The sequence below is a fragment of the Lepidochelys kempii genome, chromosome 15 (assembly GCF_965140265.1).
Source record: "Lepidochelys kempii isolate rLepKem1 chromosome 15, rLepKem1.hap2, whole genome shotgun sequence".
Taxonomy (NCBI): Eukaryota; Metazoa; Chordata; order Testudines; family Cheloniidae; genus Lepidochelys; species Lepidochelys kempii.
Genome location: NC_133270.1, coordinates 2686462 through 2699894, shown reverse-complemented (window position 1 = coordinate 2699894; position 13433 = coordinate 2686462). Strand labels below are relative to the sequence as shown.

The 13433-nt window shown below is 55.5% G+C and overlaps 1 protein-coding gene across 5 annotated transcripts in view; it reads left to right on the top strand.

The window, feature by feature from the left end:
* Window positions 1–13433, top strand: part of RASAL1 (RAS protein activator like 1) — a 153077-nt gene that overhangs the window by 46021 nt on the left and 93623 nt on the right. For all 5 annotated transcript variants that reach the window (XR_012155094.1, XR_012155095.1, XM_073313149.1 and 2 more), the window contains exons 8-12: window positions 1346–1434; window positions 2592–2709; window positions 6078–6231; window positions 9794–9858; window positions 11997–12109. Coding sequence is in view for 3 of the 5 variants with exons in the window: in XM_073313149.1 (XP_073169250.1) it covers window positions 1346–1434; window positions 2592–2709; window positions 6078–6231; window positions 9794–9858; window positions 11997–12109 (539 nt within the window). In the remaining 2 variants the exon portion in view is untranslated. The remainder of the gene's footprint in view (window positions 1–1345; window positions 1435–2591; window positions 2710–6077; window positions 6232–9793; window positions 9859–11996; window positions 12110–13433) is intronic.

Here is a 13433-nt window from a genome sequence, read left to right as displayed (position 1 = left end):
CCTGTGCAAGATCACAGCAAGATGGAGTTTGGAGTCACATGGGCAAGTCACATGTCCATGCATGACTCCGTTCTTTACAGGCCAATGCCATTGTTTACATGTTAGTTTGAACGTTCCCAGGGCAGCTCAGACGTGGTTTGGAGTCTGCCAAAGTCCATTGTCAGTTCAGTGTTTCTTGACTGGGCACTTACTGAGGCTAGTCCCTTCTCAAGAAGCTGACCAAATGCTTCACTGAGGCTACTTAGAATCAAAGCACATTGATATACAAGTACATAGCCAATATTCATAACTTCAACTACAAACATGACACACCAATACAGATAGCATAATCATAATCAGCAAATCATAACCTTTCCATAGACACCTTACATGACAACCTTTTTACCCTATTTGCTGCAAATATATACCAGTGGTTGCACCAATGATCTATACGGTTATAGTCTATGTCAATAACGTCACAGGGCTTAACATCTTTGTGAAAGGAAAAGGTTTTGCAACTGTTCTTGGTGCGTGTGTTTGCGCTTGTGGGTGCCCCTGCCCTCCTCCCTCATCTAGTGCCTGGGCCCCCAAAGAGGCTAAGGGATCTATCACAGCTGCCAGGGGCGGGGGTCTAACTGCAGTGTAGACTGACTCCAAGGGGCATGGAGTAGTTTGCTGATGGCAGCAATGGTTTCTAGGTATCTGAGCAGCTCAGCTAGGGAAGCAATTTAAAAATGACGACAGGTGTAAAGCCTGGTGCTCGGTGGGGAGCCCTCAACCCATGTCTGGGCCCTACTGTGCGTCTTGCTTGGGTTTAGGTCCCTTCAGCCCCAGGATCCACTGCAGGGAGATCTGCAGGCCTGACCAGGTAAACTTTCATTTTCCCCGCTCCTCCCCATCCCACTGCAAAACCCTGTTTTGGTGCTGTGGGGCAGAGGGAGTTGAAGTGAAGGGTGGAATCCATTCAGCCTCCTGCTTCCAGGCCTGGAGCACACCGGCTATGCAGGGGTCCTGGGGCTGGAGCACGCCGGCTCCGCAGGGGTCCTGGGGCTGGAGCACGCCGGCTCCCCAGGGGTCCTGGGGCTGGAGCACGCCGGCTCCCCAGGGGTCCTGGGGCTGGAGCACGCCGGCTCCCCAGGGGTCCCGGGGCAGAGCTACTGCAGTGTGAAGCTGGAAGTGCTCTAAGAGTCTGGCAGGGAAACAGCCTGGGGATGAACCACACTGGCAGCTAATGTGAGGGCTTGAGTTTTCCCCCTATATCGCCAAGGGCTGGGACAATGGGAAGAGGCTCCCCCGAACACTGCAGTACTGCCCCCTGCTGTCAGCTCCTGTCCCCTTACTGTCCCTCTCTTTGTATCCCACACAGGTTGAGTTCTCTCTGGACGCTCTTCAGAGGTCCCCTGCCAAAGGCTGGTTCAGGCTCCTGCCCTTCCCCACCGCTGAGGAGGATGCTGGGTAAACAGTCAGCCTTGAGCTAGGGGCCATCATTAACCCCTGGGGGGGCGAGAAGGAGTGAGCCTGGCTTTGAGTCCCAGCTCTGGGAGAGGAGCATGGAACTGTGGTTACACCAGGGCTTTGGGAGTCAGGACTCCTGGGTTCCATTTCCGACATGGGGGGTGGTGTATCTAGTGCTTATCCCAGCTCTGCCATTGATTTGCATGCTCACCTTGGGTGAGGCAGGCCCCTGCTCTGTGTCTCAGTTTCCCCAACTGAAAAATGAGGTCTAGTGATGCTGCCCTTCCTCAAAGGCAGTCGGGAGGGGTTTGTTCATCCACCAGGTCACCCCTTGCCACCTTCCCATATGTGCACTGAGCATCTGCGGGGTGCTGAAGGGGTTAAGAGGATGTCTTTAATTGGAGTTAATATGGGCATTTTATTTCCTGCCCTGGTCCCTTGGGCTCTATTAACACAAAAGCAAAGTGCCTGGAACTAGGGTGCTGTGGCTCTGAACCCCACTGAGCTCTCGCTTCCCCCCCAGCACACCAGCGGGGCCCCGCGTGTGCTCTAAGAGAAGCCTGTGGGGGCTTTGAGTCTGGGAGTGGATCAGGCACAAGAGCCACTGGGGCAGCAGAGGGGATCCTCTGTAATGTGCTGAAATAGTCCAGCTCTGGGTGACCTCTCTCCTTATTGCCATTCATCCTGCCTTGAAATGGGAGCTTGAAAGGCTTGGCCAGATGAATGGAAAGGTCGCTGGATGCACTGACGCCAGCATGATTCACCCACAGAGCCCGTGCCGAGGCAGAGCAGTGGTGGGACAGGACTATGTTCTTCCACTGGTGGAAACACACCAGTGCCACGGGGTGGTGCTGGGCAGGGCGCTGATAGCAATCGGCACAGCCCAAGCCCAGTGAAGGCTGAGGTTTTACCCCATGCCATTGGGCTGGAAGGAAAGGTGAGGAGCAGAGGGGGAGCAGTTAAGGACAGAGGGGATCAGGCTCATCTTGGGAGTTCTTGGCTCTGGGTTTTTGTTGGTACTGGGTGTAGATTCTGGTTGCAGTGCTGGCGGGCTGAGCTGGCTAGAACCAGGTTGCACATACCGGCTCCCATGTGCTGGTTTGCACTCATTCCACGCACGCTTGCCCATGTGGGTGGTGTCTCGGGTGTCATTGCAGAGGAAAGCTGGGGGCTCTGCGGCTGAGAGTCCGACTGGCTGAGGACAGGATCCTGCCCTCCATGTACTACCAGCCCCTGATTGAGCTCCTGGTGGAATCCATCCTGTGCCCTGCTGAGGTGGGTACCAGCCCGCCTAGCTCATTGTGCATGGCCACCTGACTGTGTCTGCGTCCAAGCCACATGCAGACAGCACACACGGGGGGCGGGGGCGGGGGGGGATGGGAAGGCTGGGATGGGGGAGATGCGGGAAGGAGGGGAATGGGGGGTGGGGGAGATGGAAGGGAGGAAGGGAAGCCGTGGGCATCCTCAGTTTGCTTTCTAGTTCCCAGGCCCCTCACTCATGCCACCAGGGGGATCTGAACAGTTCCTTGCTACTGCGGTGTTTGTGCCCCAGCAGTAGGGTTGCCAACTTTCTAATCGCACAAAACCAAACACCCTAGTCCCCACTTCCCCGAGGGCCCCCCCCGCTCACTACATTCCCCCTCCCTCGGTGGCTTGCTCTCCCCCACCCTCACTCACTTTCACTGGGCTGGGGCAGGGGGTTGGGGTGCAGGAGGGGGTAAGAGCTCTAAATGGGGGTGCAGGCTCTGGGGTGGGGCCAGAAATGAGGGGTTCAGGGTACAGGAGGGGGCTCCGGGCTGGGGCAGGGAGTTGGGTTGCGGGAGGGGGTGAGGGCTCCAGCTGGGGATGCGGGTTCTGGGGTGGGGCCGGGGATGAAGAGTTTGGGGTACAGGAGGGGCTCCAGGCTGGGGGATGGGGCTGAGGAATTCAGAGTGTGGGAGGGGGCTGTGGGTTGAGGCAGGGGGTTGGGGTGTGGGAGGGGGTGAGAGCTCTGGGGTGGGGCCGGGTATGAGGGGGTCAGGGTTGGGGGGGCTCTGGGCTGGGAGTGTGGGCTCTGGAGTGCAGGAGGGGGCTCCAGGTTTGGGGGAAATCAGGGCTGGGGGTTGGGGTGCAGGAGGGAGTATGGGATCTGGGCTGGGGGTATGGGCTCTGGGGTGGACCAAGGATGAGGGGTTTGGGGTGCTGGGAGGGCTCAGGGGCTTAGAATCATAGAATATCAGGGTTGGAAGGGACCTCAGGAGGTCATCTAGTCCAACCCCCTGCTCAAAGCAGGACCAATCCCCAATTTTTGCCCCATATCCCTAAATGGCCCCCTCAAGGATTGAACTCGCAACCCTGGGTTTAGCAGGCCAAGGCTCAAACCACTGAGCTATCCCTCCCCCACTTGGGCAGAATCCCAGTCAGCAGTGCAGAGGGGCTAAAGCAGGCTGCCTGCCTGTCCTGGCTCCGTGCTGCACCCCAGAAGCGGCCAGCAGGTCCAGCTCCTAGGCAGGAGGTGTGGGGGCAGGAAGCTCTGCGGCACGCACTGCTCTCACCCCCAGGCACCAGTGTGGAGCCAGGGCTTAGGCAGCATGCGGCTCCCCATGGCCCCCCGCCTAGGAGCCGGACCTGTTGGCCACTTCTTAGGCGCAGGACAGGTAGGGAGTAGCCTGCCTTCGCCGGGCAGCACCGCCATCTGGACTTTTAACAGCCCGGACGGCGGTGCTGACCGGAGCCGCCAGGGTCCCTTTTCAAGCAGGTGTTCCGGGCGAAAACCGGACACTTGGTCACCCTACCCAGCAGTTGCTGGCTGACCCCTCTATAGCAGCGCCTCTGTCCTGCAGGCCTGCAGCATTTCCTCCTTAGCCTGCACTTCATCTCCCAGCCGCCTGGGGCCTGCAACGATCTGTCCCTTGTCATCCCTGTGGAGCCCTGGTAGCACGGAGCCACTCACCAGCACTGCCTGATGGCTCTGCAGGAGTGGGGTAGCACCCGACGGGCGTGTTAATCTGAATGAAGATTAAAGCAGAGAGCAGCTGTCCCCAAGCCTGTACGTGTGTGCAAACGTGTGTGTGCAGACATGTGTGTGTGTGCAGATGTGCTTGCAGCTGTGTGTTTGCACGTGGATGTGGACGTGTGCTTGTATGTTTGTGCACGCAAAGTTTTGTAGTGTCACTGAAGCCGCAGTGGCAGGCAGCTCTGGTCACCGGCTGCATGTCACTGCCTCTGACCAGGGCCTGTTACGACTTGGGGGCCGTCAGGGTGAGCAAGGGGGGCCGGGATCTGGTTCATGGGTTGGCTATTGTTGTTAGGACAACCGTGATCATGCACAAGGTTCAATAGCCAGTGGCAGTGAGTCTTAGCTACCTTCCTTTTCCTGTCCTGCGCTTGCCCCCAGCCACGATTTCTCCACAGGGCTGTTCTGATTCCGCTGGCCCCCTCTGTGCCCTGCTGGCCCCGCTTCTGGAGAGTCACCACACCACTCTGGGGCTGGGGTCACATGGTGATGCAGCAGCCAGCCAGTGAGCGGGGCAGCCTGGGGGTGGCTGTGTGCTCTCCGATGTGGCAGTCCCCTCTAGCCTGCTGGTAGTGCAGGCTGCAGGCTTCGCAGCCAGAGCCCTAGGTGCTCCCGGGCCTGGGTTCACTCTGCAGGCTCCAGCCCTTGTGGCTGGGCTCCGGGGGCACGCCCAGGTTCCGAGTACAGCAGACAGCCCTCCTTGGGCCAGGTGCAGGCTCAGTGCTTTGGACGGTTGCAAACAAGCCCAGCCCAGCCCTAGGGGCCGTGTAGTGCAGGGGTAACAGTGGCACACCCCTGGGAGGGCTCCTCAAGCCACTACCCTGTGTCCTGCCAGCAACAGGCTTCAGCCCTGGCTCTGCAGCTGTCCACTGGGCAGCCAGCTTCCAGGCTGCTGGGTGCCTCGCACTGGCCTTGCTTGGCCTCTACACTGGGGTGATGGAGCCTGTTGCTGGCTTGAGGCTGGGCTTCCCGGAAGCCAGTAGGAAGCATCGGGACCATACACCTCTAGCACCCTGGCCTCACCCAGGGCTACCCGGCCAGGGTGAGATGTGCCCTCTGCCCTGCCCTGCAAGCTGAGGGAGGTAGGGAGAGCGCTGGGGGCAGGAGACAGTTTCAGGAGGGGCAGACGTTAGCTGGCAGCAGGCGGGCGCTCGTCCCAGGGGAAGGTGGAGGGGGTGCCGGGAGGAGGAGGAGCCCAGGCTGGAGCCATAGACAGGGTCCTGTCCAGGGCCTTGGGGGCAAGGGACTGGCTATGCTACAGAGGGTCACGGAGCTGGGGAGGGGGCTGGGTGCTCAGCTGAGCTTGTGGTTCTGCAGGGTCAGCCTGGCCGCGCGATCCAAATGGCCTGTCAGCTTCCATCCCCGCTGCACCCCACATCTGTCTGAAAGCTTCCTCCGGGGATGGGGGTCAGAGATGGACCCTCCTGGTGTGTGGGGGCACAGCAGGTCCTTGGGGAAGAGAGGATCTCCCTGTGTGGGGCAGAGGGGCCCCACTTGGTGTGGGGCAGAGAGAGCTCTGGGGATGGAGGGCATAGAGGCCCTTGTCGGTGTGGGGCAGAGGGGGCTCTGGTGCGGGGGCTCTGAGGGTCTCCCTGGATGGGGCAGATGCATGCTGGCCAGACAGCATCGCTGCTCTGCTGTGCGGCAGGAGGAGGACGTCAGCCCGCTGGCCTTGCTGGAGGAGATCAGCTCAGTGGAGAGCCGGCAGGACGTGGCCACGAAGCTGGTGAAGATCTTCCTGGGACAGGGCCTGGCGGTGCCCTTCCTGGACTACCTCAACCTGCGGGAGGTGGCCAAGACCAGTAAGTGCTGCCCCACAGGCCTGGTGGCGAGAGCCTGGCCCAGTACCTTCCCCACGGGCTGCTCATCACTGCCAAACCTCATGGCACTGGGCATCACTGTGGAGTGCCAGGCCTGGACTGAGGGAGTTCCCAAAGTGATCTGGGGTGCTCCATATGGAGGGAACTCGCTGCTGCTTGCCTGGTGTTCGGGGTGGGGGTGGGGATTCTCCTGTGCCACACCTAGACCAGGAAAATCCGGGGGAGGGAGGAGTTAATTGAATACCCATTAAGCCCATTTCCACACCTTACCTAGCACCCAGGTACCAGTTAGTATCGATACCTAGGTACCTGTGACACTAGTCCCAGTAAGCATTGGTACCTGTGGCCCTAGCTACCAGCAGGTATCAGTACCTGGCCCTTGTGACCTTAGCTACCAGCTGACATTGGTACCTGCCTCCATGCCACGCCCCTGTGCATTTCCCTGGGCACTCATCTCTTAGGTCTTTTGCTTGTGATTCCAAGGGAGGACCATCTGAAGTGAGCCCATCCTCTGACACCAAGGCAAGCTTTTGAATTCAGACTGGCCTTGGGACCCACAAAGGAAGGGGGGCAGGAACTCCCACTCCTCTATTTCCAAAGGGCGGGGCTTGCTTCCCATTCTCCCGCTCCTGATCTCAAGTCTGTAGTCACATGGCAGGCGGGGGAGTGAGGGGGCAGCTACCAAGACCTCCTGCCCCCTTCCAACTGTTCCAGGCCACGAATAGACCTTGCTTCAAACTCGGAGCCAGTCACCTGGTTTCCTGTCATAACTTCATGATTGGCTCCTCTCCTCACCGTAGCATCCTTCTTTTGGTACGAATATACCATTGTGTTTCCATGAAAACCCCAGGCTGCCTGGTTTGGAGGCAGGGGGTGGCAGAAAAATGGAATATGGGCCAGAAATGCTCTGATCAAACCTGGGTTCTGACACTTGGCAACATTTGGGAGCTGGAAATAGGCAGGTTTGGGCCGGAGCATAGGAGCTAGGTCTCCCCATTGAAACTTAATGGGGCAAGGAGAGCGAAGGGTCAATATGTGTGGAAACAAACTCCTCCCCACTCATTAGGAGCAGCTGCATGTGAGACAAGCATGGTAGATGGCACCATGGGACACAGTGTGGCCTAGTGGATAGATCACTGGATTGGGAGACAGGAGACCTGGATTCTGTTCCTGACTCTGCCATGGACCTACTGGCTGCCTTTGGGCAAGTCACTGCCCCTTGCCATGCCTCAGTTTCCCCTCCCACCCTTTGCATGTCTTGTCTATTTACAGTGGGACACAGGGACTCTCCCACATTCTGTGTCTGTACAGCACCTAGCACAGAATGGTTCCGAGCTCAGCCAGGGTCTTTAGGCCCCAGCATAAAACAAATAAGAATTATGATGACTTCACCCCCAGGTATTTGAAATCTGGTTCCGCATGTAATGATTGTCCTTTCTCTGTAATGGGCTGGACCAAACTCTACATCCCAGCACCACTGAGCTTTGCAGGGTTTGTGATCGAGATCAGAACTGCATATCTGGAGCCACATTGGGTGAAAGTTCCCCTGTCACTTTGTGAACACTCACAGGGGAAAATCTGCAACATCCCGTGACCCTAGTACCAGTGAGCATTGGTACCCATGGCAATAGGTACCAGGGAGTATGGGTACCACGGGGTATTAGTATCTAGATACCCGTGCCCCAGGATAGCGTTGGGGATCAGTGTCTAAAGTGCCCTGGCCCTGGATAGGATCAGTGTCTAAGGTACTCTGCCCCTGGATACCAGTGGGGATCAATGTCTAAGGTGTCCTGCCCCTGGATACCGGTGGGGATCAGTGTCTAAGGTACCCTAGCCCTGGATACCAGTGGGGATCAGTGTCTAAGGTGTCCGGGCCCTGGATACCAGTGGGGATCAGTGTCTAAGGTGTCCTGGCCCAGGATACCGGTGGGGATCAGTGTCTAAGGTTTGCGGGCCCTGGATACCGATGGGGATCAGTGTCTAAGGTGTCCAGGCCCTGGATACCGGTGGGGATCAGTGTCTAAGGTGTGCGGGCCCTGGATACCGGTGGGGACCAGTGTCGAAGGTGTGCGGGCCCTGGATACCGATGGGGATCAGTGTCTAAGGTGTCCAGGCCCTGGATACCGGTGGGGATCAGTGTCTAAGGTGTCCGGACCCTGGATACCAGTGGGGATCAGTGTCTAAGGTGTCCGGGCCCTGGATACCGGTGGGGATCAGTGTCTAAGGTGTGCGGGCCCTGGATACCGATGGGGATCAGTGTCTAAGGTGTCCGGGCCGTGGATACCGATGGGGATCAGTGTCTAAGGTGTGCGGGCCCTGGATACCGGTGGGGATCAGTGTCTAAGGTGTGCGGGCCCTGGATACCGGTGAGGATCAGTGTCTAAGGTGTCCGTGGCTCTGGTACCAGTGGTATTGGTTCCACCAGGTCTAACATGGGAGCTACTCCAAGGGCAGTGCTTCTTTTCAGAGCAGAGGTAGTGACTGGGCGTGCTCCTGGCTGCCTGCCTCTACCTACGGGAGGAAGCAATTCAGTTGGGCTTGGCCCAGTTCCAGCACCAATGCAGTGAATCGCTTGGCGTCTGCCCAGGACTGAGCTCACGGCCTGGCTACGTGGTGGGGAGAGAGGCCATTTAGAGAAACCCTTGTGGTGGGAATGGACTAGATTAAAGTCCAAATTCCCAATCACGCCTTTCCTGCTCTTGGGGCAGGGATAGAAGGGTGGGGTAAGGTGACTTTAAGCTATCTTTGGGATCCCTGTATTCTGGAGCCTACCCAGCTCCCAGTGCAACTCAGACCCATCTCAGGGCTGCTCTAACTTACCCTGCTTTGCGTGGCAGCCAGTGCATAGCCATAGCACTGGCCACTCTGCTCACACCCCTATGCCAGGAGTGGGGCTCTGCATAGCCCTTACGCCACCCTAGATGGCCAGGGAGGTCACTTAAGCAGGGGAGTTCTCGGGCTTTCCTCCCCACTTCACACTATCAGAGTCCAAGGGCCTTAGTGTGACCAGGGATAAGGCCCTGGTTCTCTTCCCTGGGACCAGCCTTCCAAAGTAAGAACCATGGCAGGGTTCTTGTCTCCATTTGCTGTCCCCTCACTTCTTGCTGGCTTTCCAGGGCACTGCCCCCCTTGCATGTGACATGGCTCCATCTCTGCTGGGATCCTCATGCATGTCTCCCCTGCTGTCGCCTGAGCTGCACTCCCCAGTCCTATGCTCCCCTCCCCTCCCAGCCTCTTCTCTCTCTCTGCTGGTGTGAGCGCCTTCTCCCCTGCAGCTCCTGCTGCCTGAAGCAGCCTGCCTGTCTCCACCCCTTCTTCTTGGAGACCCATCTGCTCCCTGCTGCTAGCACCTCTCAGTCTCTCAGTCCCTGTGCTGCTGGCCATAGGGCTGAAGGCTCTGAGTCACTGGATAACATCTTTGCACCTACCCCCCTGCTGTGCCTAGCTGATGCCATGTGGGATGGAGGCTGTGTGAAAGGCACTGTGAAAACGCAATGTGGCACAGGTCCCGGCTGGGTTATAAATCCATTTTCTTTGCTTCCAGCTGATCCGAACACACTCTTCCGCTCCAACTCCCTGGCCTCCAAATCCATGGAGCAGTTTATGAAGGTGAGTATGGTGGAGAGTGTCACAGTGAATTCCGGGAAAGCCGGTGTTAGTAACTCTGATCTGTGCCATACCTCAGCATGCTCAGGGCCCCTCTTCCATCCTCCTCCCTGTGCAGCCTGTGAAATAACACCATGAGAAAAGTGACATGCTGGTCCGAGCACAGAGCTGGGAGCCAGGAACTCCTGGCTAGTTCAGATTCCAATTGTGGTGGCCTCAGACAAATCTCTCTGTGTCCTTGTCTGTGGGATAGGCGGTGGATACAGGGAGCTGGTTGTCTGCTAATATTGATCTGCCAGGGGTGTGCACTGGCCATGAGAAGAGCCCCAGAAGGGCTAAATTTGGGAGTTTGTCTTCACTAGACTCTTGTGCCTCCTGGTAATTGATTGCCAATGAGTTTGGGGTAGTTAACAGCTTTGTGAAATCACCCCACATGTTTCATCCCAGTTTGTTCTTTACCCCAAGGATCACAGGGGTTAATGGGCAAAATGTCCAGTGGAGACATACCCTGAAGTGTTTATTCAGGGCTTATCTACACACGCAGCACGGCAGCAGTGCCGCTGCACCACGGCAGTGCATCTGGTGAAGACGTTCTCTGCTGAGGGGAGATCAGCATAATAAACCCACCTCTGCAAGGGGCGGGAGAAGCTGTTTTACCCTGAGGTGAGCTAGGCAGGCCACTCTTGGAGGGGTGTAAAGTGCTGATCGCCGGCGAGCACTACGGGGGCCAGGATTTCCTGGTGAGGTACCCATCATGCATCAGTAGCGTTCTCTCACTGTAAAGACCCCCTCTCTGGCAGCGAGGAGAAAGCTGTTCTCTCCTTCCCCACTGTCATCCTCAGCTGGGCCTACTGGTCAGCTCACAAAGAGAGCTGTGGCACCCCTTTCAGTGGCATTTACTGGCCTAGCTTCCCCTTTTTCCCGTGCCCCAGGGATCCCCTTGCAACCAGCTTTCTCCATCAGAGAATGGCAAGCATCACTCCTTACAGCTCCAAGAGGGGGTGCTAGGAAGTGACGTGAGGCTTCAACAATCCCCTGGAAGGCAGGTTAGGGTCAAACCTGGGGCTTGTCCCTTGGGTTGCAGAACCTGTAATGAGTGGCACTCTCCAATTTCTCCTCCTCATTTCTCCTCTCTGTATGTTCATCCTTTCTAAATTAGCTGTTAGCAGTCAAGCAAGAGATCTTGGAGTCATCGTGGATAGTTCTCTGAAAACATCCATTCAGTGTGCAGCAGCCGTCAAAAAAGCCAACAGAATGTTGGGAATCATTAAAGGGATAGATAATAAGACAGAAAATATCATCATGCCACTATATAAATCCTGGTACACCCACACCTTGAAAGATGTGTGCAATTCTGGTCGCTCCATTGCAACAAAGATATATTAGAATTGGAAAAGGTTCAGAGAAGAGCCACTACAATGATTAGCGGTGTGGAACGGCTTCCCCACAATGAAAGAGAAAAAAGTGTAACTGTTTAGCTTAGAAAGAGCCGACCAGGGGAGGATATGACAGAGGGCGATACAATCATGCCTGGTGCGGAGAAAATAAATAGGGCAGTGTTATTTACCCCTTCACATAACACCAGAACCAGGGGTCACCCACTGAAATAAATAGGCAGCAAGTTTAAAACAAACATAAGGAAGTATTTCTTCACACAACACACAGTCAGTCGTGGAACTTGCTGCCAAAAATGAAGGCCAGAAGTGCAACTGGATTAAAAAAAGAATGACATAAGTTCGTGGCCAGATCCATCAATAGCTATTAGCCAAGATGGGCAGGAACGCAACCCTATGCTCCAGGTATCCCTAAGCCTCTGGCTGCCAGATGCTGTTTTGTTCACTCCCTCTGAAGCATCTGGTATGCCATTGTCAGAGACAGGACACTGAGCTAGAAGGACCATTAGTCTGACCCAGTCTGGCCTTTCTTTCTTTCTTTCTTTCTTTCTTTCTTTCTTTCTTTCTTTCTTTCTTTCTTTCTTTCTTTCTTTCTTTCTTTCTTTCTTTCTTTCTTTCTTTCTTTCTTTCTTCCCTTTATCCTCCTTCTCCCCTTCCCGATCTCTTCCTTCCTTCTTGCTTCCCCCATTCTCTCTTGTCCCCTTCCACTCCCCTCCATCATTCATCCATTTTCTGCTGTCTCTGCAGGTGGTAGGGATGCCCTATCTCCATGAGGTCCTGAAGCCGATCATAAACCGGATCTTTGAGGAAAAGAAGTATGTCGAGTTGGATCCATGTAAGATTGAGCTGAACCGAACCAGGTGAGTGTGAGAGCAGCAGGGATCCATGCCAGGGCCTGCTGGGATAAATTTGGAGTGACTCCAGTGGCTGCAGCGGCGTGGGTCTGTATCCACGTTGCCAGAGCTGAGACCAGGATCTGCCCATAGCACCATCCATTCAGGGGGAAATAGCTAATGTCACAAACCAAGTTGTTTGCAGATACTTTTCCATAGCAAGAACTAGCTGCTCAGAGAAAAACCCCAATTCGCCCTTCCCCAAACAAAACTGATCTCCCAGGAGAGGCAAACTGCTAAAGGTAAATCTCACACATCTAATTGGGTCTGGTCTAGATGAGGACATTGTCCAGTGAGGTGCCAGCTGGCACTGGAAGCCTTGGGGTGCTGGCAGCACCCTGCCTGGTAAATGGCATTCTCTCTTGACTGAGCTGAGTGTCTAGATCAAGGCTGCATTCTGAGAACGCGAGGGGCTAGGGATGCACATGGTACCTCACTGCAGTGCTGACGATCATGAGTGTGAGTGCCACACTCTGAGCAGCCTGATGCCAGTGTCGGGCTGGATGGAGGGAGGAGCTTAATAGCTCCTTCTGGGCTGGGATTTGTGTTAGCAGCGAGTCCTCTGCTCCCTGTGCTGAGATGGGAGCACAGTGGGCTCGGGTTGCAGCGTATGCCCTCCTTTATCATCTCACTTCTAGCTGATGCACAGCGTCTCTTGTCCCACACACATGCCCACTGGAGTCCCCCAGCCTGGGGCATGCCAAGCAGCAAATCCAGCATAGGGATCTATTATTTCAGAAGGTGGAGAAAGCTACTAGGGGAGAGGCTGTTCTAGATTTGATTTTGACAAATAGGGAGGAACTAGTTGAGAATTTGAAAGTGGAAGGTAGCTTGAGTGAAAGTGATCATGAAATGGTTCTAAGGAATGGTGGGAGGGAGAACAGCAAAGTAAAGACACTGGATTTCAAGAAGGCAGACTTTAGCAAACTCAGGGAGTTGGTAGGTAAGATCCCATGGGAAGCAAGTCTAAGGGGAAAAACAATTGAAGACAGTTGGCCGTTTTTCAAAGAGACATTATTAAGGGCACAAGAGCAAACTATCCCACTGCATAGGAAAGATAGGAAGTCTGGCAAGAGAGCACCCTGGCTTAACAAGGAGATCTTCAATGATCCAAAAATCAAAACAGAGTCCTACAAAAAGTGGAAACTAGGTCAAATGACAAAGGATGAATATAAACAAATAACACAAGTATGTAGGGACAAAATTAGAAAGGCCAAGGCACAAAATGAGATCAAACTAGTTAGAGACATAAAGGGTAACAAGAAAATATTCTACAAATATATTAGAAGCA